The sequence below is a fragment of the Ursus arctos genome, unplaced genomic scaffold (genome assembly GCF_023065955.2).
Source record: "Ursus arctos isolate Adak ecotype North America unplaced genomic scaffold, UrsArc2.0 scaffold_1, whole genome shotgun sequence".
Taxonomy (NCBI): domain Eukaryota; kingdom Metazoa; phylum Chordata; class Mammalia; order Carnivora; family Ursidae; genus Ursus; species Ursus arctos.
The window spans coordinates 106,576,821-106,600,167 of NW_026622763.1; the positions used below are offsets into that span (position 1 = coordinate 106,576,821).

The 23,347-nt window shown below is 49.2% G+C and overlaps 1 protein-coding gene across 2 annotated transcripts; it reads left to right on the forward strand.

Annotated features, from left to right (window-relative positions):
• Positions 1-1,485: 1,485 nt before the first annotated feature.
• On the forward strand, positions 1,486-22,065 carry ASB1 (ankyrin repeat and SOCS box containing 1). 2 transcript variants are annotated; one of them, XR_006408492.3, is made up of 6 exons: positions 1,486-1,834; positions 5,250-5,391; positions 7,394-7,696; positions 14,682-15,067; positions 16,235-18,050; positions 20,541-22,065. XR_006408492.3 is itself a non-coding variant. In XM_044380455.3 (5 exons), the coding sequence occupies exons 1-5, from the start codon at positions 1,786-1,788 to the stop codon at positions 16,360-16,362; spliced, it is 1,008 nt and encodes a 335-aa protein (XP_044236390.1). In that variant the 5' UTR covers positions 1,486-1,785; the 3' UTR covers positions 16,363-22,065. The 2 variants fall into 2 exon arrangements, 1 of the variants encoding a protein (XP_044236390.1); XM_044380455.3 differs by having other exon boundaries at positions 16,235-22,065.
• Positions 22,066-23,347: the final 1,282 nt, after the last annotated feature.

Genomic DNA, 23,347 nt, shown 5'->3' on the forward strand with positions numbered 1-23,347 from the left:
GGGCTCGATCCCTGGACCCTGGGATCACGACCTGAGCTGAAGGCAGACGTTCAACCGACTGAGCCACCCAGGTGCCCCTGAACTTTACTACTTTTTATTTTATTATTTTTAATCTAAACCTTTTAAAAGTGTACAGTTCAGTAGTGTTAAGTACATTCACACCGTTGTACATTGGTCTATCTCCAGAACTTTATCATCTTCCCAGACTGAAACTCTGTGTCCTTTAAACAGCTCCCCATTCTCCCCTTCCCCAGCCCCGGGCACCCATACTATTTTCTGTCTCTAGGAATTGGACTCCTCCAGGTGCCTCACAGAAGTGGAATTCATACAGTATCTGTCCTTTTGTGACTGGCTCGTTTCATTTTAGCATGATGTCCTCAAGGTTCACCCATGTTGTAGCAGGTGTCAGAATATCCTTCCTTTTTTTTTTAAAGATTTTATTTATTTATGAGAGAGAGAGAGAGAGAGGGAGCATGAGCGCACAAGCAGGGGGAGGGGCAGAGGGAGAGGGACAAGCAGACTCCTCACTGAGCAGGAGCCCAGCCCAACGGGGGGTTCCATCGAAGGACTCAGATCAGGACACCAGCTGAAGTCAGACACTTAAGCGACTGAGCCACCCAGATGCCCCAGAATACTCTTCCTTTTTAAGGCTGAGTATCACTCCCCTGGATGACCAGACCACACTGTTTACCTATTGCACTGCTGACGGACACTTGGTTGTTTCCATGCTTGGGTGTCTTGGAAGCTCCCAGTGGGCTGGGCACGCCCCTGGCTCCCTGCCCTGCGGCACCAAGGGCGTCACCCCCAAGCCTCTGCCAGGGGTGCTCTCTGCTGTTATCAAGTCCAAACAGCATTGCAGGAAGCCCTCTTACCCCACCAAACACCCTCGCAGGGCCAGCCAGGTCTGCACCCAAGGGGATCCGAGCTCAAGAACGCAAACTCAACGCACACTGTTGACAACGTTTAAGAAGCGAGCGCGCCGGAAAATGTATTCCTCTGTTCCCTAATTTAGTCAATAAATGCTTTGTGTGAGGCACCGGGCTATAATTGAATAGAAGAGATCCCCGCCGTCGTGGAAGGAATTCCGGGGGCGCACTCATCTCTTAGCACGGAGATATACGCCCACCGCAGCGGCGCCCAGCCCACTGGACCTGCTGCGGGGGCCAAGGCTGGACGTCCGGCACCTTTGCATCCACGCTCTGCCGGGGCTGCTGCAGCCCACGGACGAGCGCGGAGACCACCAGAGCGGCCCACTGTGCCCGGCGCAAGCCTCCTCTAACCGGCACTCCCCGGACGCGCCGCCTGCCGGGCTGGGGTCGGGTTCCAATCGGCCTCTCCAGCCGCCCGCGGCCCCGCCCACAACGGCCGGGCACAAGGCCACGCCTCTCTCGCGGGGGCGGGGTCGGGGGCGGGGACGGGCCCGGCCAACCAGAGCTCCCGGGTAAGAGTTAGGCTCCGCCCCCCAGGTGAGAGTGTTTTCCCAGACTCCTCTACTCCGGTAGAGAAACCACCGCGCTGTCGGCGCGCCCCCGACACGGCGCGCCTCCGGACAGCTCGCGCCCCGCCTCGTTGGGCCTCACGTCCGGCCGGGAGCCCGGAGGCAGAGGCGCTGGCACCCTGCGCTGGGCCTCGTTAGCCCGTGAGGGAGGGGCGCGCCCGCCGGAAGCCGCGACCCCGACGCGATCCACCTGCCCGCGGCGCCGGAAGTGGCCGTGGCCGCCCTGCTTCCGGTCGGTGGGGCGCTCTCGGGCCGGGGCTGCGGACGGGACTAAGCCCGGAGCGCCCATGGCGGAGGGCGGAGGCCCCCACGGGCGGGCCGGGCCGGGGCCCGCAGGTAACGTGCGCGCAGCCGCCGGGCCGCGGGGCGGCGGGGCAGCGGAGGGCAGGGTCTAGCGCCCTGGCCGAGGGACCCCGGCGGCGGCGCCCTGGCGGGGGCCGTGCGTCCTAGTCCCCAAAGGGCCAGGCCCACGGAGCCGCGCCCTGCCGCCGAGGTCGGATCAACGCGGCGCGCAGTACGGGGCGGCCCCGGCTGCTGCGTGTGCCGGCTCCTCGGCCTCGCGTGGACATCCTCGCGCTCGGTTTCCTCTCCTGTGGAACTTGCTTTCTAACTGCCGGTCCATGAACCAGTGGGGATTTGATAGGGCCCTAACTGTAAGAACAGGACACGGATCATCTTCCAGCTCTGAGCGCACGGGTCGGGAAAGCCCCCAGAGGCCAGTCCCTCACGGCAGGTGTCTTTTCTCCGCCCTGCCACCCACGGCTTTTGCCTGGGGTGTTACCGCACATGCACAGGCAAGGGACAGCGATAACAGCATCCCCAGCGAGCTGTCCGTGACACAGCATGTCCAGGGGCCCGTGGCCCACCAGCAGAGGAGGCAGCTAGAAAGGCTCACCCTCACCACCCAATATAGCCATCAGACGTAGGGTTTCCACCCTGAGACCCTCCTACTAAGCAGATGTGAAGTTGCCAGTGAAGTGTGGTGTTTGCTGTGTTCAGGAGAGGTTCCCTCTTAACCTGTGGTGGGATTTCCTCTGTGTTCGTTGCTGAGTTTGCCCTGTGTACCAAATGCTTTTCTGTGCTCTGGACTTCACGTGTTCATCTGTGTCTTTGGAGAGCTACCCCTCCAAGGAGTTGATGACACTTGGAGACTGGTGTAAATAGCGCTTTTCATCCCTCCATCCATGCTTTCAACAGACGTTTATTGAGGAACTGCTGTCGGCCAGACCTTTCCTGGCTGGGGACACCCCAGTGAACAAGGACAGTTCAGACAAAGCCCCTTCTCCCCTGGGATGTGGTTGATACTGACTGTGACCCCAGGGAACAGGACTTCAGTGTCTGGGATGTCACTGGAACGTGAGAGAGAGGTATGGAACCAGAGGAGGATGGATGGCCGCTTCCCAGTATAGAAGGGCGTTGCGTGGAAGACAGGCTGCTCTGGCCTGTATGCAGGGCCTCTCCTATCTGAGCAGTACTGTTTTGTTATTTAGAGTGTTGCAGGCCTGGGAATGGAGGGGAGACAGAGATTTCCAGTTAAGGTCTAAGTCCTATGTGGAGTCATTGCGTTGGCAGTGGAGAAGCTAATCAGAAACACGCAAACTTGAAGTAGTCCATTGATCTGGAGCTGGATGTAGAGGAGGCTGCGTTGAGCTGGGCCAGGGAGTGGGTTGAAAAGAGGCTGGTCAAGGGAGGCCCAGAGAAGAACTTAGCAAAAATCTGTGGCTCCCACTTATCTGTCAGTCTTTGCTCTACACTTCCTATATCTTACTCGCTCCTGCTTTGAGCTTTTTCACTCGGGGGGGTGAGACTGCAGGGTAACTGCTGTGGAGGAGAACAGCTGAAGGAAGGTCGGTGGCGGCGCTAAGGGTTCCTTGATGCCTGCCTGTTGATCGGCTGCAGGTGTGGTTGTGGGATCCGCTTGAGTGACCTGTGTGTGTGTGAACCCTGGCTGCCCTGCCACCTGCCAGTGAACTGTTGAGTCCTGAAGGGCAAGGAAGCTTACTCATCATCGCCTGTACCATGGTCAATCCTTGTATGCAGTAGGTACTCAAGAGATTTGATTTGAATGTAAAAGCAACTTCATCACTGGATAGAGTTCACCTGTGGAGGGGTGTGCTTTCCACCTGTGCCTGGCCATGTGCTGGGAGTCCGTGTTCATGCTCTTTCCTTATGCCCCTGTCTGTATTGAGGTCTGCAGAACTCTTGATTATCTGGAGATTTTTTCTGGGCTTTAGTGTGAGGGGGAAAACTCGATAATTTGCAAATACGTATCTGATTTTACAAATCTGTTGACTGCTTATTTTTCATAGCTCTCAAGGCTGGGAAGTCCAAGACCAAGGCCCAGCATATTCTTCGTCTGCCAGGAGCCTGTTTCCTGGTTCTAGGTGGCAGTATTCTTGCTTTGTCCTCACAGGTGGAGGGTGTGTGGGAGCTCTCTGGGGTCTCTTTTGTGAGGACGCTAATCCCATTCATGAAGGCTCTTCTGTCATAATCTAGTGATCTATGCAATCATCTACCAAAGTCACTACCTCTTAATACCATCACCTTGGGGGGTTAAGATTCCAGCATATTTTGAGGGGAGACACAAACAGTCTATAGCAACTACTTTTTCTATTCCTCACAGATTTTGATACCCATTTATCTTTATCCTAAGGTCTTTTCTGGGCAATTGATTCTGTTTGATTTATTTTTTTTATTCTGATAAGATAATAATATGTTCTGTTAACCGGTAGGGTCGTTTTTTTTCTCATATGTACTAAAAAACAGGTGATTTTTCATTCATATTTCCAGATGAACTTTTTTTTTAAGTAGGTTCCATGCCCAGCATGGAGCCCAGTGGGGGGCTTGGGCTCAGGACCCTGACGTCAAGACCTGAGCTGAGATCAGGAGTCAGATGCTTAACTGACTGAGCCACCCAGGTGCCCGTCCAGATAGACTTTTATGATATTTTTGTCACATCTCATAAAAATCCCAAAGAGATTTGTTAAACCACTTAATTTATTTGTTATCGTTTAAAATTTGTCTAGCATTGACTCATCCTGTCCGGGCACATGGTATGGTTTACTCTTGTTATTGTTCTCCAATTGATAGTCTTCATTATGTGAAGCTGGCTTTCTAGTTATAAGCATATAATTTAACATTTTCCTTCTTACTGAGGTGTAACTTACATTCGATAAAGTGCGCCCATCTTAGGTTACTGTCTGAGGAGTTAGGCACGGAGGCTCCTGTGAGGTCATTGCCCAGGTCAGCTCTGCTGTGGTCGCCCGTGTTGCAAACAGCCGCATTTGTGTGCCTGTTGAGTGTTGCCAAATGCAAGTGTCTTTTTGTAATATAGGTGATGATTATATGGTTTTCCCCAGTGTTAAGACACTGCTGCATTCTGGGGATAAATAGAGTAATATTATGGTGTCTTTTTGATATGTATTTTAAGTTTATCTTGCTAATATTTTGTTTAGGATCTTCTGTATTCTTCAGTAGGGTTGATTCATTACCTCCTGTCTCACCACCGTTTTCAAAATTAGTACTCTTGTCACATTTGGTGTCAGGAATATGCTTGTTTCCCTGAGGGAAACTTTCTGTATTTTTCTAAGCTCTGGGCATTTCTGGAGCCTGGGAATGATTTATTCTGGAGAGTTTGAGCATACCCACGTAGCCTTCCTACGCGCAGAGGGCTCGCTACAGACGGCGCCCCCTGTTGGCTGGTGTTGGCAAGGTTTCCCCTAGCTGACAGGAGCCCCTCTCTTCAGTGCAGGTCCTAATCTGAAGGAGTGGCTGAGGGAGCAGTTTTGTGACCATCCGCTGGAGCACTGTGAGGACACGAGGCTCCATGACGCAGCCTACGTGGGGGACCTGCAGACCCTCAGGAGCCTGCTGCAAGAGGAGAGCTACCGCAGGTGAGCATCACTGTCCGGGGCTGGCCCAGTGCTGCCGGAAGCCGAGGTGCGTGATCCCTGAGGGTCTGTGTCTCCCTGGTGTGCACGGGAAGACCCCGTTGCTTTCCAGTGTTAGAGGACGGGAGAAAAGGAGACCGAGGGAGCGTGGTCAGACTTGTAGGAGATAGGCAGGTAGTGAGGGTGGGGAGACCTGAGTTCAAGTTCAGCTCCGTCATTGACCTTTATATTTTCAGGAAACTTCTGGCCCTCTCTGGTGTCAGCTTTCTTGATGTTAGTCCTGATGGCAGCACTGTTACTCTCTTTAAGAGTGGTCCTGCCCCTTTCCAAGTCTCTGTGGCTCTTTACCCTAAGCTGTATACTAGAGTTCACCTAACTTTGTTATTTTCATGTGGTTACCCCCCTTTGGGTGCAGACTTCCTGATGTACCCTCCTCTGGCGTCTGTGGTCCCCAGCTGTCTGCCCCCCTGGCCTGGGGTTCAGCCTCACACCGGCCTTCTCATCACCCGGGCACATGCTGTGTGCTCACCTTCTTACTCCTTTGTCTGTAGGGCCTGGGCCTGCTGCCCGCCAGATCCTGCCTGTTCCTCCGCACCAGCTCAGGCTCTTCCTTCGTAGCAGCCTGTGCTGATGCTACTTTTTTCCCCACCAGGGACCCCTGGGAGAGCACAGAGTCTGCCTTCCCTCTGGGTGTCTCTAATGGCTTGGTGGGTCGAAGATTGGAGTCCCAGCTAGATTAGAAACTGAGCTGCAAACAAAAACTCCTTCCTGCTTTGTGTCTGTTTCCCCTTCAGGGTTAAGATGGCAGTGAATTGATAGAAGAAATGCCTGCGTGTCAATATTGAAATTAATGCTGCTTTTTATGAATAGCTCCCAGGAGAAGGATTTCTTACAATTCAACAATAGGTTCCTTTCTTTTTTTTTTTTTTTAACTTCTGATGTCTTAACATTATTTCATCAGAATAAATATTTAAAAAAAAAAAAGCTCTAAATATCCAGAAAGGATTGTCATACAAAGATGTCAGATGGATTCTGCATGAATATTTAATGCAAATGACTCAAGCCCAAAGGAAACCTTAAATTTGCAGATGCAACAGTAGAATAAAAACAATGGAGTTCAATTAGGTATTTTCATACTGCTTTTCCAAGTACTTTTTTTTTCTTTCTTCCTATATTTGGCTTTCCCCAATGATCTATTTCTGTTGCTTGTACTTTGATGATGAACCCTTGGTCTTCTTGGCTCATGGGAGCCAGTGCGCAGATGAAGGAGGAGCCCCTGCCCCACTACGTATTTTTGTGCCCCTGCATCAGTGAGCTGGATGGCCAGGCTTCGTTCAGAGCTGCACGGGGAGATTGCAGTGAACTGTGTCTGGGTTGATGACGCGGTGGGTCAGTGGGCCTGCACGGCCAGGGCAGGGCACTCCTTGACAGGGAGTTGCGGCCTCCTTGTGAGATAAGAGCTGAGCGGAGCCCGTTTCCCTCTGCTGATGTTGGCCGGCAGTGAGGTGCTGCGTGGCCTAAGCGATTCCTGCAGGCTGTCATTTGTGCTGTGTCATGGGTAGGGGGGCCACGGGGGTCTCCTGGTCCCAGTGAGGATGCTAAGGCCCAAGCTCAGGCCTTCACAGCGAGTATCTGGGTCGGGGGGTGGGTGCTTGGGACCCTGGCAGATTGCCCGTGAGTGTGCTGCCCTTGATCTCACGCTGCTTCCCTGGGCGGACCTTTCCTCCCTTTGTGGAGACCTTAGCTCTCTGTCCGTCAGTCAGCCTGTGGCTCCGTGTCCTCTGCCGTGGAGTGGGCTCTTCAGATCTGCTGCGCCCCGTGCACCGATCCAGCATTTCATAGAGCAGAGCACACGTGGAGGCACTCTTGAACCACGGGGGTGTCTGTTTGAAGAAGTTGCCCTCCTGATGTCTGTTCCTCGTATGGACCAGTACGAGAGGAAGCAGAGCCGCTTGTGGGTTTCCCAGCTGCCCCTCACAGCCCGGCTCCCTGTGTTCTCTCTTAGCCGTATCAACGAGAAGTCTGTCTGGTGCTGTGGCTGGCTCCCCTGCACACCGCTGAGAATCGCGGCCACCGCGGGCCACGGGAACTGTGTGGACTTCCTTATCCGGAAAGGGGCCGAGGTGGATCTCGTGGACGTAAAAGGACAGACTGCCCTGTACGTGGCTGTGGTGAATGGACACCTGGAGAGCGCCCAGATCCTCCTGGAAGCCGGCGCCGACCCCAACGGAAGCCGGCACCACCGCAGCACCCCCGTCTACCATGCCTCGCGTGTGGGCAGGGCCGATATTCTGAAGGCCCTCATCAGGTCAGTGCTGCAGAAGCCTAGGGACCATCGCCCTGCACGGGCCCTTGTGGGGGACGTGGCCCCATGGCCTCTAGTCCCCGTGGCCATGTTCTCTTGCCCTGTTGTCTGTACTTACTTCTCTCTCCGTAAAGTTAGACGTGTTGGAAGAATTGTCTGTTAGGCTTTTTAAAGAGCTACTTCTTAGCTCAGTCCTCTTATTTTTCTGCTTACTAATTTCTATTTCTATTTTTCCCATTTTCCTTAATTTTACTTTATTTCTCTCCTTTTTCAGTTGAATGATTATTCATTTTCATTCTCAAAGTGTCAGCTCTCAAGGTTATTATTACCTTTGCGTGTAGCTTTGGTCTTATCTGCTAAGCTTTTACCCCATATTTAAATTAGGTATTATTGAAGTTGATTTCCTCTTTGTTGTATGGTTATGGAGGAGAAAAGTTTAATACACATTTTTATGAACTGCTTTTATTGTATTGTGCTCAGATAATGTGGAGCTTATAATTTGCATTTTGGGGCTTCTTCTGAGTTTTTAATTTTTTTTCATGTCACACGATGTTGTTGTGGATGCTTGTACCAAAATACATGACTGGAGTGTTTGATTTGCATAGGACAGTATGGTGGCCTTAGTCATGTTACTCATGGGCCCTCTCTTTTTTTTACACTTTCAGTCATGGGATCTGCCCCAAGGTCAGAGAAGTCTGTTAGTCTCTCATTGCTGTTGTGATTTGTCAGCTTCCCCTTTTATTTCTAGGATTTTTTGCTTCCTGTGTTTTGGTGCTAAAAGTTGTTGCGTGTGGGTTATGCTCATTATCAAGCCGAAGGGTCTCATTGGGGGCTCGTTTACACAGCATTGTGCCACATTTAGCTTTTAATCTTCGTGGGCTTAAGTAGTTCTTTGGGTGCTCACCTTTCTTATTTGACTGTATAGGATTCTTTGTTTTTCAAATACAATTCACATTATTGCCATAGCTGATGTTAGGTCTATGTCTCTATGGTTTCTTAGCCGTTCTTTATTTTGTATCTTTGTTCCGTGATCTATATTTTCTTTGCTTTCCCTTTCTATTATTTTAGATAGTTTATGGTCTTATTTTAATTGTACTAATGGTTACATTTTTCAAGAATTTGAACCAGATTACAATTTCATTTTCTGTGTCTCCAGTGACTTCTTTCCGCCAAAGATGCTTTTTTCCTGTGCCCTGCTCTGGAGGTGTTTCCTGTGGTTGGACAGAGGACAGTTTAGGTAGCCAGTGTTCAGTGTGGAAAGGATTGGGTGAGGGTCCTGCTGTTACAGGCTGCAGTGGGGGTGGCTCTGAGGAGCAAGAGACCTGGCGTCCCCTAGCCCAGCGCAGGGCGTGGTTTTTGAATTAGGTACTGAGAATATGTTTATTCATTAAAAGTTTTTTTTTTTTTTTTTTTTTTAATCACTATGGAATTGGCTTTTGGAAATACAGACGAGGGTATTGTGGTATTTCCCTTCTCTTTAAAAATTTTTAGCCTAATCATCCAAGCCACCTCAGTCCCTATCTTTGCATCTTAGAGAATGTAAGCCATTAATTTGGAAATATTTTTGAATAGGATCAATCAATGAAATTTTATCTTGGTTCCGGAAATCCCTTTAGGCATTTCAGTGGGTTCATGATGCACACCTGCTTTGAATTAACTGCAGGCTTGACTTTCAGAAGTACATATACAGATGCCCTGTTTGAGAAAGTGTTACTGTTACTAAGACATCTCATTCCCTCACTGGAGCGTAGGACATTACTATTACAGTGAGGTACCACGAACACATGCGAAAAAGTTTTCTATTTTCTAAATTACCAGCTAACTGACTTACTGACTTTTGGAAAATGGGAGTGATATGGTTGAGTTACTGAACAAATAATACAGTCTAAATATGATGTCAGCTCCTGCCTTCCTAGGTCAGTGTCCCTTACATGCAGGGCTCTTTGCTGTCACGCCGTAATTTGCTGTTGCCCTGCAAGTAAATTCCATTCTGTTACTTGTAAATTCCCTTGATATATGTTGCTGATGTTTTTAAAAAAGAGGTAAGGAGTGGTGTTTCTGTATGTGCAAACTTTATATTGATTCACTGAGTTGTCCCAGTGGTTCCTTGCCAGAGATATTAAAAGCAGGAGGGGAATTTTGGAAAATATTCAGAATTAAAATTAACTGGATCCAATCCAGCATATTTTTATGAGTGGATGAAGGGCTGTCTTTCCCATAGCTCAGCTAATACCAGATTGTCATATTGCCCAAAATTATAAACATTTTGGAAGACCTATCCCTAACAGGAGGAGGGAAAAAAAAATCACGGCTTAAAATCTAGTTCTCTTTTTCTTTCTTGGTTGAGCGTATGAAGTGAAATGGCAGTTTCTGCTTGGTTTGGTGTGGGTTGTAGAATGTTTCTCCTGTCACTGCTGGAGCGTCTAGGAGGCCGGGCCGTGTTTGCATTTGTGGTGTCCGACGATGCTGCGTGGCTTCAGTGGGGAGAGGACTGTCCTGTGAGCATATCGGTCTGTGTGCCCGTCCCTTCTCTTCCTTAGGTCTGTGCTGCCTGCAAGCAAGAGTGTGGGCTTCAGGGAGAAGTTCCTTCGGACACTCGGAATGTGTTGAAGAGACAGGTGATAGAATATGACTGCTGACCAGCCGTTTGTGTGATGGCCTGGAAAATGGTGCTGTTTCCTGTGCCCTAGGCCCCCGCCTGTCGCCCGTCTTCTCTGCTTCTACGTGCTGTCATTTTCTAATGCCATGAATCTTGTGCCGACAAAACCTGTGCGGCATTGTAGGGCTGTCTGGGTGATGGAAGCTCAGGGAAGCAGGTGCTGGCTGGCCGGTGTTGACTCAGAGGAGAGTGGGCAATGCGTGCCAGGCGGGGATCTCACAGCAGGGAGGCCGCGCCCTTCTCCACGTCCTGTCAGGTTGCACAGGATCGCACTTGGGCTGCTTACTGCTGAGTTCACTTTGGTCTTTCGATTAGGGGGGTGTCTGTCAGGTTTCTCCACTGGAAAGCTGTTCTTTCCCTCTGTAATTATTTAATTCGTGTTTCGCGGAGAGGTAACTGAGCAACACATATATATCGTATTTCTCATCAAATTTTTAATTTATTCATTTATTTGTGTTAGACTTACAGTTTCGTGTATTATCCAAAGAGTTATAATCCCTTATTATTACTATTTTGATGCTCAGATTGTCTCAGATTTGGCTGCCGAGAGCCCTGTCAAAGTGGAGCCCAGCTCTGTCCTTACGACATGTCCCCCGCATCCTTTGAACAGTTTCTTACTTTCTCTTATAACAATATAGTCTAGGCGCATCTAGCACTGTGCCTGTCTTAGCCCTGGAACTAGTAATTTCTCCAAGGAGTCCTGGTTTCTTTTAGCAGAGAATGGTGGTTAGAAACCAAGATCTGGATATCGATACTGTTTATTGCTTATGGGCTGTTGCTGTTTTCAGGCCCTCCGTTTGGACAGAGCTAAGGTTACAGATACACATTTCTGTCTATATTTCTGTGTCTACATACGTCGACAGTAGAATTCACCCTGATACTTCCAATCCAGTCTGGTACCGCAGGGGTCAGCCTACTTCTCCTTTTCTGAATTTATTATTTGCCTTTCCAGCAGAGACCTGGTTCCCCTTCTCCTTAACATATTTATTAATTTATCCCCCCCCCCCCGCCCAGTAACCAATCTGATGTTGCTGCCCCCTCTCACACATGACTCCTCACCCCATGTGGGCTCTAACACCCCATGCCAGGCAGCATTTTTAGCAAGCACCCTCTTGACTTTGCCAGGACCCTGATATCCTGAGCCGGGCTGCCCTCTGTGTTTGAGTCAGTGGCCTCTGCTTAGTTTAGATTGCTAGTTTGCCCTTGGGCTGGGAGAACTCCAAATTCCTGATTGTGAGTCTTGTATTTCGACTTCCCTGAGGTCAGGGACAAGGGCAGGTCCCTTGAGGGGACCCTGAAACCTCTGCCTTTTTAGAGTCATTTAGAGATTGGTTCTGCTGAAGAATGAGGCTTCCAGGTCAGGCCGCTCCTGCACCCGTCCTGTGAGAGATGCATTTCCTCACGTCTGGGCTGTCCCTGGGCCCCTCGGACAGCCATGGGGCTTATTGCAGGGACTGCTGTGAGCGTGCCCGTCTGCATGAAGCTCCCTGCTGGCCAGCTGTGCTTCCTGTCTCAGGTCCTTCTAGGGGAATCTGATGCTGGGGGTGGTCTGGCTGATCTGGTGGTTTAGTACAACAGGAAAGAGGAGCCACCCTGCAGGCAGGACATAATGGCACCGTCTGGATACGTAGTTGGGTTAACGTGGTTTTCTTTTTGCTTTTAATTTTTGGGGATTGCTTTTTATTTAATTTGTTTTATGATATATATATTTTTGTGGTTCCAAAGTCAAATCTATAAAACAAAGTATATTAAAAAAAAGTCTATCTTCTGTGTTGGTCTCCTTCAACTCCCCTGTAGATGGCCATTTTAAAACTTTTATGGTTTATCCCTCCATTGTTAAAAAAATAACCATAATGTGTATATGTCGAGTAACCATTTTCCCTCCGATAAACAGTAGCATAGTACACACTTTCACGGTCCTGCCTTTCTCACTTGTTAAATGTGTTCTGAGGTCGTTCCAGAGCAGTAGTCAGCGATCCTCCTCACGCCTCTTCATAGTGATTCAGTGCTGCTTTATATGGATGGACCACGGTTTGTTCAGCCAGTCTCCTGCTGAGGGACGCGCAGGTGGTTTCTTGCCTTCAGCCCTTACGGATAATGTTTTGATAAATTGTCGTGTGCATGCGTCTTTTCAGAATTTTGGAAGTGTATCTTGGGAAGAGATTCCGAGAGTGTGATTGGTGGGTCAGAGGGTAAATGCATATGTAATTTTGCCAGCTCTTGCCAAATTCCCTGCTAGTGGGAGTGTTACATTTTGCATTGCCCCCAGAACGGAATGAGACTTCTTGTTTCTTTAAAGCTTGGTCAATACAGTTTTGATTTTCCCCAGTGTGATAGGTGAGAACTAGTATCTCAGGGTAGTTTTTTTTTTTTTAATTAAAAAAATATGTTACATTAATTTCAGGTGTAAAGGTAGTTTTAATTTGCATTTGTGTTATGAGGGAGGCTGAGCGTTCTTTCAGATGGCTGAGGGATGCTTGCCACTGTCAGCGTCTCTAGCTCATTTTCCTGTAGAACAGTTGAGCTGCTCCTTTTTTTAGGAAAAAAATTTATTTGAGAGAGACAGTGTGAGCAAGCAGGGGGGAGGGGGAGAGGGAGAGAAGGAGTCCACAGTGTGGAGCCCAATGCAGGGCTCGATCCCAGGATCATGACCCTGAGATCATATCCTGAGCTGAAACCAAGAGTTGGATGCTTAACTGACTGTGCCACCCAGACGCCCTGATCGTTGCCTTGTATTAGCTCTTTCTATATTAAGGATATTAATCCTTTGTAACATTCCCTCAACTTTCCCACTTACTGTTTTACGTTGCTTATGCTGCTTTTTGCCATGCAGAAGTTTTTCTTTGTTTAATTTTCATGTTAAAAAGCTTTGCTTTTACATCTTTTCTTGTTTGATCGTCCAAATGGACTTTATAATCAACTTCTGTAGCTCCAGAGATGTTACTTTTATTTGTTTTATAATCAAGTGCTTTAGTTCTAAGGATGGGATTTTCATTTATATGATAGACTAAAGGAGAATTGACCTCTTGATAGTGTTGAGCCCCCCTTTCCAAGGCGGCGGTGGGGCTTTCCATTTCCTAAGTCTACTTGTGTGACTTTAGGAGTGTCTTTTAAACTTCCCTCATGCACATTTTGGACATGTACTATTAAGTTTATGCTTAGAGATCTCATTTTAAAATTTATTTAGCTTCCATAAATGAGATCTTTTCCATTTTGTCTTTGAACTTATTTTTGTATGTATGAAGGCTGTTGGTTTTATAACTTCATTAAAGTATTTAATAAATTCTCTCATTGCTTATTGTATTTTCATTAATTATTCAGGGCTTTCCAGACATAGTCATATCCTTTGAAAATAGGGAAAGTTTTTTCTCTTCCTTTATGATCGTAATCAGCTAATTGCTTTCCCTTGTCTGATTGAACTAATACCCTTATTTAAAATGCCTGAATTAGGGGTGCCTGGGTGGTTCAGTTGGTTTATAGTCCAGCTCTTGATTTTGGCTCAGGTCATGATCTCAGGGTCTTGAGATCAAGCCACGAGCTCTCTCTCTCTCTCTCTCTCAAATCTTTAAAATGCTTGAATAATAGTGGGCTGGAGAATGGGTGTAGGCGGCTTGCCCCGGCTTCCAAAGGAGAGCCCCCCTTTTCCCCGTTAGGTAAGACGCCAACATCTGGGTTTTATCTTGTGAAGGAAATGTCTATCACTTCTTATTTTATTATTTATAAACCTGCATTAGTGTTGTTTTGTCCCATGCCTTCTTTTTTTCATTTATAGAGGTAATCATGATTTTCCCTTTAGTTCTGTGAATATGATGGACCGTGTTCTTAGAATTTCTAATATTGGAACCACCCTTGCATTCTTGGAATAACCCGCATGAGGTCATGGTATATTGTTTTCTTTATATACTTTAGATTTGCTTTGCTAACATTTTATTGAAGGTGGTTAAGCTGATACTCATAAGTGAAATTAGTTGGTAGTTTTTTTTTATGGTGTGGCTTTTGTCAGGTTTTTGTGATTGTCTTGCTAATTTCATAAGATGAATTCGAATTTTTCCTTTTTTTTCTTTGCTTTGACCTAGTTTGAATAGCCATAAGATTGTCAGCTCTTCAAAGGCTTTGAAGAGTTCCCTGATGCATTTTTTGTGTGAGTGGGTACCGAGTTCTTAACTACTGTCTTACCTTGCTGGGAGTCATGAGACCGTTGTGATCTGTGGCGTCTCCTCAGTGGTTCCCCACTGCCCACGGAGGTCAGGCCTGTCTCTGGTGCTGTGGGGATCAGTTGACTTCGGTCAGTCTACCACAAGGTCTCACTTTCCCTGTGTCTCCCTGTAGGTATGGGGCTGACGTCGATGTCAACCACCACCTGACTCCTGACATCCGGCCCCCTTTCTCCCGGCGCCTCACCTCCTTGGTGGTCTGCCCCTTGTATATCAGCGCAGCCTACCACAACCTCCAGTGCTTCAAGCTGCTTCTCCAGGCGGGGGCGAATCCCGACTTCAACTGCAATGGTCCCGTCAACACGCAGGGCTTCTACAGGGGCTCCCCCGGGTGTGTCATGGATGCCGTCCTGCGTCATGGCTGTGAGGCGGCCTTCGTGAGCCTGCTCGTAGAGTTTGGAGCCAACCTGAACCTGGTGAAGTGGGAATCCTTGGGCCCAGAGTCGAGAGGCAGAAGGAAGGTGGACCCCGAGGCCTTGCAGGTCTTTAAAGAGGCCAGAAGTAAGTGGCCTGAGTTCCGTTCTGACTTGCAGTCTGTGTGGGTCATTTGAATGAATCAAGTGGTAGTGATTAAAAAAGACTTTTCCAATGAAGCATTTAGTCAGAATCTGCAGTTAGGGCTAGGAAGTTTCCAGAATACTTCCAGATTGGTCTTTTCAAATACTTAGACACCAAGCGTTGCTATAAAGAAATATATAAAAGTACATGTTCAAAGTTCCTGAAATTATAGTCTCTTTATCTCTTTGCTCTGCTTTGTGACCCCAAAGTCCCTACTTACGCATGGTTTTTAAATTTTTGCCTGACAACAAATTGCAAGTCCTTTCTCCTCTAGACATCCTCATTCCCTTTCTTCAGCCCCACTCAAATACCGTTACTTTTATTGTGTGGTACGTCTGGTTTTTGTTAGAATAAACTCCATAGCTTGCTTATTTATGAAGAAAGATTTTGCCAATGAATTAGTCAGTCGATAGCTAGATTGTCTGCAGTGATCCTGGGCTTGGTCTTCTTGTCCGAGGCACTCTCTGGGGCCCAGAAGTGGACCTTGTGCGCCTCCTGCAGGCTGCTGTGGGCCTCCTTCTCGCCGGGGTCTTGAGGGCATCTGAGTTGAAAACCTTTTCCCTAACCCTCCCACAGAACTTGAGTTTATTGTGTTTTTGTTGTTGGAGTTTCCTACGCCAGTCATTAAAACGTGCTCCCGTTGAGCCTTCCCCGAAAGAGTTGGCTAATGGTCAGTTGGAGCCATGCTGATCGAAGCTGCCTGCGTCGGGCCTACTTCACAAGGCGGAGACGTGGCTAGGCTGTTTTGACCCAGAGCAAAATTGTCAGCCTGTCTCTCCTGGGTCCCCCTGGAGTTCCTGGGACTGACCAGGAGCAGAGGCTGACAGAGGGTAAGGGTCCATTGTTCACACCTGCCAGGGCCTTCAGTGGTCAGCTCTTACTTCTGTCTAGGAAATTAAACCCAGTCAAGGAGGTGCTGTCCCGGTGAGCAGGTGCCCCAGGTGAAGACTTCACTCCTTCCGCAGACGGGAGGAGCAGATGACGAAACCGTCCTCGCCAGGGACTGCTCTCCACTGAACACTGGGGGGCCGGCAGTTCTGGCTGTCAGTCTTAGCCAGCCAAAGGTTAACCTCCCTCCCTCTGTCCCCCTTTCTTCCCACGGCGTTCCAGGTGTCCCCAGGACCTTGCTGAATCTGTGCCGTGTGGCCGTGAGAAGAGCTCTTGGCAAATACCGACTCCATCTGATTCCCTCGCTGCCTCTGCCAGACCCCATAAAAAAGTTTCTGCTTTATGAGTAGAATGCGAGTGCAGCGGTGGACTGCAGGGTGGAGGAAGGTGACCTGCAGTGAAAGTTGACACCGATTCTTGCCCCGTGAACCACATCCTGTCTGTGCTGCTGACGGAATCCCGTTTGGCTGTTGGTAAAGCAGAAACGGCCTTGTTCTCCTGGATTGTAATTCCATCTCAGGTGCTTGGGGCATTGGACAGTCCTGGGGTCATTGTCAGCTGAAAAGTTCATACAAAACTTCATTTTGTTCTTCCTCAGTATCTCTGTTTTGGATTCTCACGGTAGCATATTCATGAAGTGGGCCTTGCGGTGTGTGTAAGTACGGGCTGAGGTTGGAGACCTGCTAATAACTCCCGCGGGGAAGACTCCTAGCGCTTTCCAGAACTGTGCTTCTGTTTATATTTTTACTTCTCAATTTAATTATTTGATTAAAGCCTTCTAATACCTAAATGAAAAGAGAGTTTTGGTAAAAAAAAAAAAAAAAAAGAAAAAAAAAGAGAGAGTACAGAAATGCAGTTCATGGACTTGTTGCTAGTTTGTTTTCCCTACTCCTTGGGGTGACATGTGGCATGTGTCTACACTCACCCCTTCCTTGCCACTTCCGTGTTCTCTTCTTGTGGCAGTGTCCTCCGTTAACTGTCTTCCTTCCAGGATGGTTTCTTGGCTGCATGGACCAGCTGTGTGAGCTCAGTCAGTCCCTGCCTTTGTTCCGAGTCTACAGGGAGAACCTTCTGCAGTGCCACACCTGTTCTCATACCAACCTGTGCCTCGCGTCACGCCAGCAGGTCTCGTGAACTCTCTGCCCTTTCCCTTTGAGGAGCTTCCAGACACGGATTGATTTTAGGAGGCCCGCACTGAAGAACTTGCCAGTAAAATGCCTGCCTACTTTTGGACCAAGGACCGCTCCAACAGCATTCACTGCCAGTTCTAACTGACGGAGCACCTGCGGTGCTCCAGGACGGGGAGATTCCCTTGTCCTCTGGATGGTTCCAGGCTTTCCGTTGCTTAGGGTCCAGTGGACAATACATCTGGCATTTGGTTGATTGCTCTTTGCCTTTTTGGACTTAATGTCTTGGTAGTTGCTCCTAGAACGTGAGGACAGGGGCAGCAGTGAGTCAGAAGTCTTCCCCTGGGCCTGCTGGGGGTGCTGGTAGGTGAGACGAGCTGAGGTGAGATGGGCAGGGTTCTCACACACGGGCTGTGCAGCTCATTCTGGCTGTGTCTGAAGAGGTGGGCCATCGGCTGCCTCTTCAGAGCTCTCCAGGTGATGCTGTTTCCTGGGAAACCACGTCTGGTAGTTGGAAGCCTCTGATGACCATTGTGTGGAATCGTGATTCTAACCTTCAGAAGTGTTTGGGAGTGGGCAGATTTCAAATCTGTGTTCAGGTTTTCTGTCCTAAGAGCTATCGAATTTGTAATAATTGAATTAGTGATACAGATATACTTAATTACTAACAGCATTGTAGGTTTTAGCCGAGGAGACAGGCAGTGTCTTTCATTGTCTTACGCGGCTTGAGGATAGAATTCTAAACCCCACCTCGTGTCCCGGACGGCTCTGCCGAACGCCGGGCTGTGTGACCTGTAGGTGCGTGTGTGAGGTCCGAGCGGAGAAGAGGCCCTGGATGATTCAGAGGGAAGACACAATCACTGGAGGCTCCACGTGGCTACAGTGACCCTATCACAAGCCGTGGCCATAGTGTAAGTGTGGGATGGCTGTGTGAGCCCGAGATGGGGCTTGTGCGCTGCTGCAGGCCTGGGCCCCTGTCCGGCTGGGCTGATGCAGAGCTGGGGGCCGGTCAGAGCGATGCTGTGAGCTGCGGGTTGTGGGTAGCTGATGTGGGTCCTTAGAGCCGGAGCCAAGTGCCACAAAGGCTTCAGCTGAGAAGGGATTCCGGGTGTTCTTTGTGGCATTCAGGGTGGGACCAGGACCACAGTTAGGCTCTGGCAGGAGCTGTGGGGAGGTAGAGCTCCCTGGATATAGGGAAGTTGGAGCCACCCAGGGGTGGACTGGGCTACTGGCAGGGGCTTCACGTCACTAGGGGTGGGAAAGCAGTGGCTGGTCACCTTCTTGGTGACCCCTGAGTGGCTGAGACAGGAGTTTCTGGAGTGTGTGGTAGTTCACCTTACTTTTCAGCTCTTCCAGCATTGTGTCCCCCTGCCTCGGCTCTTTTGGCTCAGGTTCTGTCCAGGTAGGCCATGTTACAGACGCGTGATACGCTCTGAGTCTACCCCGCTGGGTGCTTTCTGCAGAGGCGTGCTAGGACAGGGTCCCCCTAGCGAGTGCAGAAGTCTCGCATGTGTAGGCACGACTTTCGGGCTGCACAGAGGCCAGGGCCCAGTGCAGAGTGGTATCAGGGTCTGCTGCCTGGTGAAGCAAGGGCAGGGCTTCGTTCGGGGGATTGAACGATTTTTCAGTCTAAAAGGGTCTAAAAGGAATGGACTGAGTTGATTCTCATAGTTGGGTCTCCCCCAGACCTGGCCAGGGAGATAGTGTGAGTTGGGAGAGGGTGAGCCAGGGAGCAGGGACTCTCCTGCTCTGCCCCTCGAATGTGCTGTGCTCCGGGCCAGTCTGCGGGGGACCAGAGCCCCCACTCTTCCTTTGCAGAGCACAGGTCTGATTGTTTGTTCAGCCAGACTTTGCTGATGCTTTTGGAATCCTGCGGACTGTTAGGTTCAGCCTCTAGTTTGAAACTTCGTAGCTGCCAAACATGAAACTGAGGACAATGTTGATGGTTGCTTATGGTCATTGCTGCTTGTTCGAGTGACACTTCACTTCACTGAGGCTCCCTTTCCTTTTGTTGGCTGGGATGGGATGCTGAAGAGGAAAGAGGAGCTCCGTTAGAACACTCTATGAAATCATGTTTCTGAGGCATGGGGCCCCCAGGTCCCCTGTAGCCAGGAAACGTGGTGGTACTTGAAGAGGCTGCTGCCCGGCAGGCCCTGGAGCTCTCCCTAGGGAGGGTACAATGCACTAGTGGGAGTGAGCTGGAGTGTCCCCTCAGCCTGGTCCCAGGAGTGTCCCGACTGTTCCCACTCGTGGGGCACCTCCTGGCCATTGAACAACGTTCTACTGCGGGCCTTGGCTGCTGTGGACAGATGGGCAGGGATTGAGGTCGGGGGCAGTGTTGATAACCTCTGAGAATTCCGCTCTGGCAATCTGGGCGCGGAGTTTGAGTCTGTTTCCCAAAGCCATCTGTGTCATGCGTGGCTGTGCCTTTTCGTATTACTCATGTTATTTATATATTTATTTATGTCTTGCCTTGTTCCAGAAAAGTGTTTAAGGCAGCAGTCCTTGGTTTTTGATGTTCTCTTTTGGCATTTGGTAAATTTCTGTCAGCATGTACTTGTTAGGTGATTTTAAAAAGAGGACAATTAGCAGTTTCCTAGTGTTGTTATATTTCTGTTTTCAGGCTTAAGTGCCATCCTTTTTTCTTTTTTCCCTCTTCTCTGAATTGATTTTTTAAGTCAAAGTTTCATGCAGAAGTAGAAGGGGAGGAACATGCAGCAGGCAGAGGTCTGAGCAAAGGAAACTCAGCCTTAGAGAGAAGTGCTTTGCCTGCGCTTTTCCACGCACGGCCGTGTGGCCAGGGCGGGCTCCAGGCTGTGGTGTGAGTGCGTGGCCTCCCCCGCTCGCACTGTAGTGCTCCGACTGTGCCCGCACAGGACGTGTGCGAAAGCACTTTGTACTGAGCAGTCCCTGTGACTGTAAACTGCTGTCGTGACTGTTGTCCCTCTTCTCAGTGGATGTGCATTGGAGGTGATGACGGTGCTGGAAGGGCCTGTGACCTTGGGGCGGGGCCCCACGGGGCAGGGACGGTCCTGGGGGCCCACAGCGTAGGCCCTTGGCACAGAGAGCTCTGTGCAGGTCAGTAAATACAAGTAAATACAATACTTACTTATGAAGTAAGTTTATTCAACCTAAAGATTTATATTTTATTCCAAGATAATGTCCTTCCTAATTTGGGTGATAACGTGTACTTTTATGTAATGAAGGTGGTAATAGAGGGCAATATTTTTATTTTTTAAAATGCTCTTGGTTGGAAGATAAAATGTTGGTTGCTCTTTGTCAAGCCCCAGAATTTCTTCTAAGCCTGCCAGTGTCTGAAGTCACAGAGTCAGGGAACCCCAGCCTAGCTACAGTGTATGTTTACGTAATGATGAGAAATTCCTCTTGGATTCTTAAAACAGCCTGTTCGCGGTTGTATTTCTGCTGCCTCGTAGTCCAAGAGCAAGCTCGAGATCACTGTGCACGGTGTCGGGAAGGCATGCTTGTGGTCTGGCAGTGACAGAGCCTCCCTGCGGTGACCAGGCTCCAGCCATTCCCAAACCCACGAGAACACTCCCTGGAACTGCCGTGGGGCCTTCTCGGTCAGGACCGCCCTGACGTCAGGCCTGGGGGCCGGTGGCTCCGTGGCCTGTTGGTGATGGCGCTAGAAGTGGGTCTTCCGGATCTAAGGCTTCAGCTTCCGCTTCTGCCCCTTTGGCCGCCTGCCAGGCGCCCAGTGACCGGTCCCGAGTGGTCTGGATTCTGCACCAACTTGGAAGTGCCTCATTTGGCCACATGACCTCCTTCTCCCCAGCTTACTTGTTACTCCCCTCTTGCCCCCCAGAACCTGACCCCTCGGTGTGGAATAAAGTAACTGATGTGCGCTCATGAATGGTTAGTGGAGTTGTGTCCTGGGAGAATTCCACGGGAGGGACGTGCCGATTTTGGAGTATGGTGATGTACAGATTATATACTATAGATTCTAGGCAGACAATCAGATGGAGAAGTGAGGCGGGGAGACTTCTGTGGCCTTAACACGGAATTGCGCAGTGTCTGGAATGCATGGGCATCCTTTTTTTTTTTTTAAAGTTGGTTTGATTTCAGATCTCTACCAGGTGACGTACGAGTGTGCATCCTTGCAGTTTGAGTGTGGTGTTTGTGCGCGTGTGAAGTCCCAGCTTGCTGCCGTGGCTTAGCCAGCAGCGTCCCTGCTCTGCTCTGCAGTGTTTGCACAGCTCCTGGCGCTTGTTTGGTGGTCGGCACAAGAGTGGGACCTGCAGTGGGCCTGTGTGGCTGGAGACAGGCTGACAGGAACGTTCACCGTAGACCCTGTTTGTCCCTCCTGCTTTGGGGATGCAGGCGTGTTTGCTCGCAGCAGCTGGGGCCGTGACTGTTCTTGCACTTGTGCCTGGTTAAGCATTTCCAAAAGTATGATGGACCTCTTTGATATGTTATTGTAACTTTAATAAATGCTTTATTACCCTCTAATTCACCCCCTCCCCAATGCCTTAATTTTTTGGACTGTTTATCTTAATGGGTAGAAATTGGTCTTGTGAAATCTTTAAATACACATTTCAGCCAAGTGACTGCCTCTCAGGAAAGTTTCTAATGATGTGGAGAGAGGAACTTTTTTGAACTGCTCAGAGGGATCTTGGTGTTGTAGAGGGGTGCCCAGAAGGTGGCACAGATACAAACTTCTGGCCAAGCCTGATTTACGAGGTGGGGTTTCCAGTTTGAAGAGAACGTGCCCCTTGCTTTCAGGCAAGGTGAATTGTCCCTACAGTGCTGCAGGGGGGAGGTGGTGGAGAACTGTGGGCAAAACCATTGTTTCTGGGCCTCTGTTACATGTGACGTGTTTTGACAGGGGAGGGTGAGGTACGAAGCCTTGGGATGGACCCAGGAGTGAAGGAACTAAATAAAGACATTTATTCCTATCTAGCAACACTAGCATGTTCTGTGTGTCTGCTGTTTCAGATATCTTCTTCATCTTCTTCAACCCTAGCTGCATGCACACCTCTCCTGCTCTGCTGGAAAGGTGGCCTCACTTTCTGTCTCAAAACCAGCTCAATTTGTGTGGTAGAGATTGGTGGTTTTCCTTCACTGTCCAGTATTCATCTGTGATAACAGCCCACAGTTTTAGCTGGACACTTAAATTCCCAGAATAGTCTTCATTTCCCAGCCTTCTGTGCAGTAGGTGTGGCCGTTTGTCATAACTCCTTCTCTGAAATCCCATTAAAATGACAGCAGAATTTTACTTTTAAAAAATGTAGAGATCCACTAAGCTGACTGAATAGCAACAAAATTTAGGAATGAGCCTCTCAAGAAAACAGATGAGTGATAACTGATCTAGAAACACTGAGAAAACCCCCTTGGAAGAAGTGAGTATCTGAGAATCTGATTTCCCTGCAAAGCAACCAAAGGCTCTTGAATCGGCTGTGGGTGAGAGTGGGAGGACTGGCTGAGAGCCAGGTTGAGACCTTGTCCTGACTGTGCTACATGCAGTTGGGCAGCTGTGCCTGCCCCAACCCAGTGGAAGACGGAGGAGGCCTGCCACATACAGCCTTCCATATGTCGACTCTTCACCTGGGAATCGGGCTCATCTCCTGCAGGCAGGAATAGAGCAGAAAGAGGCTTCTTAGGGAATCTCACCAGCCTAAGGTATAGAACCAGATGCAAATGAAGTCCCTTATGTCAGGGACGAAATGGAGACCATCAGTGCAGGCATGTAAAAGAAACAACCTTATAGGAATGAAAGGCCCTTCTCAGAAGTCAGCAGAGGTCGCCAGCCAGCCCCCACCTGCTGGGTCTGTTACTCCCAACTCTGAACTTCTTGTTCCCTGACTCAGCTACCCTCATCCAAATAAGAAAGAACACCACTAGGCAACCAATCAGCTGAAAAAGCAAAGTAATTTTTGTATTTTTCCCATTAAAGCCCCTTAGTCTGTGAGCAACTCGGGACTCATTGCTTTTGTAGCCTTGAGTTACCTGGTTTGCAGGCTGAAAGCCTTGCAGTAAACTCCTCTTTCTGTTTTGTTTAATTCAGTATGCGGTTTGGATTTTGACAGAGGAAAGACCTAACATACCAATACTGAATGCGGCCAAACAAATGGTCCCACGTCTTACAGTAGATTCTAACAAATGGAGGGAATTCTGAGAACAAAGGGCAGAGTTTCCAGAGTATAAGAGCCAATGTAGTGCTAACACAGTGGAAGACGACTTGCCAACACGC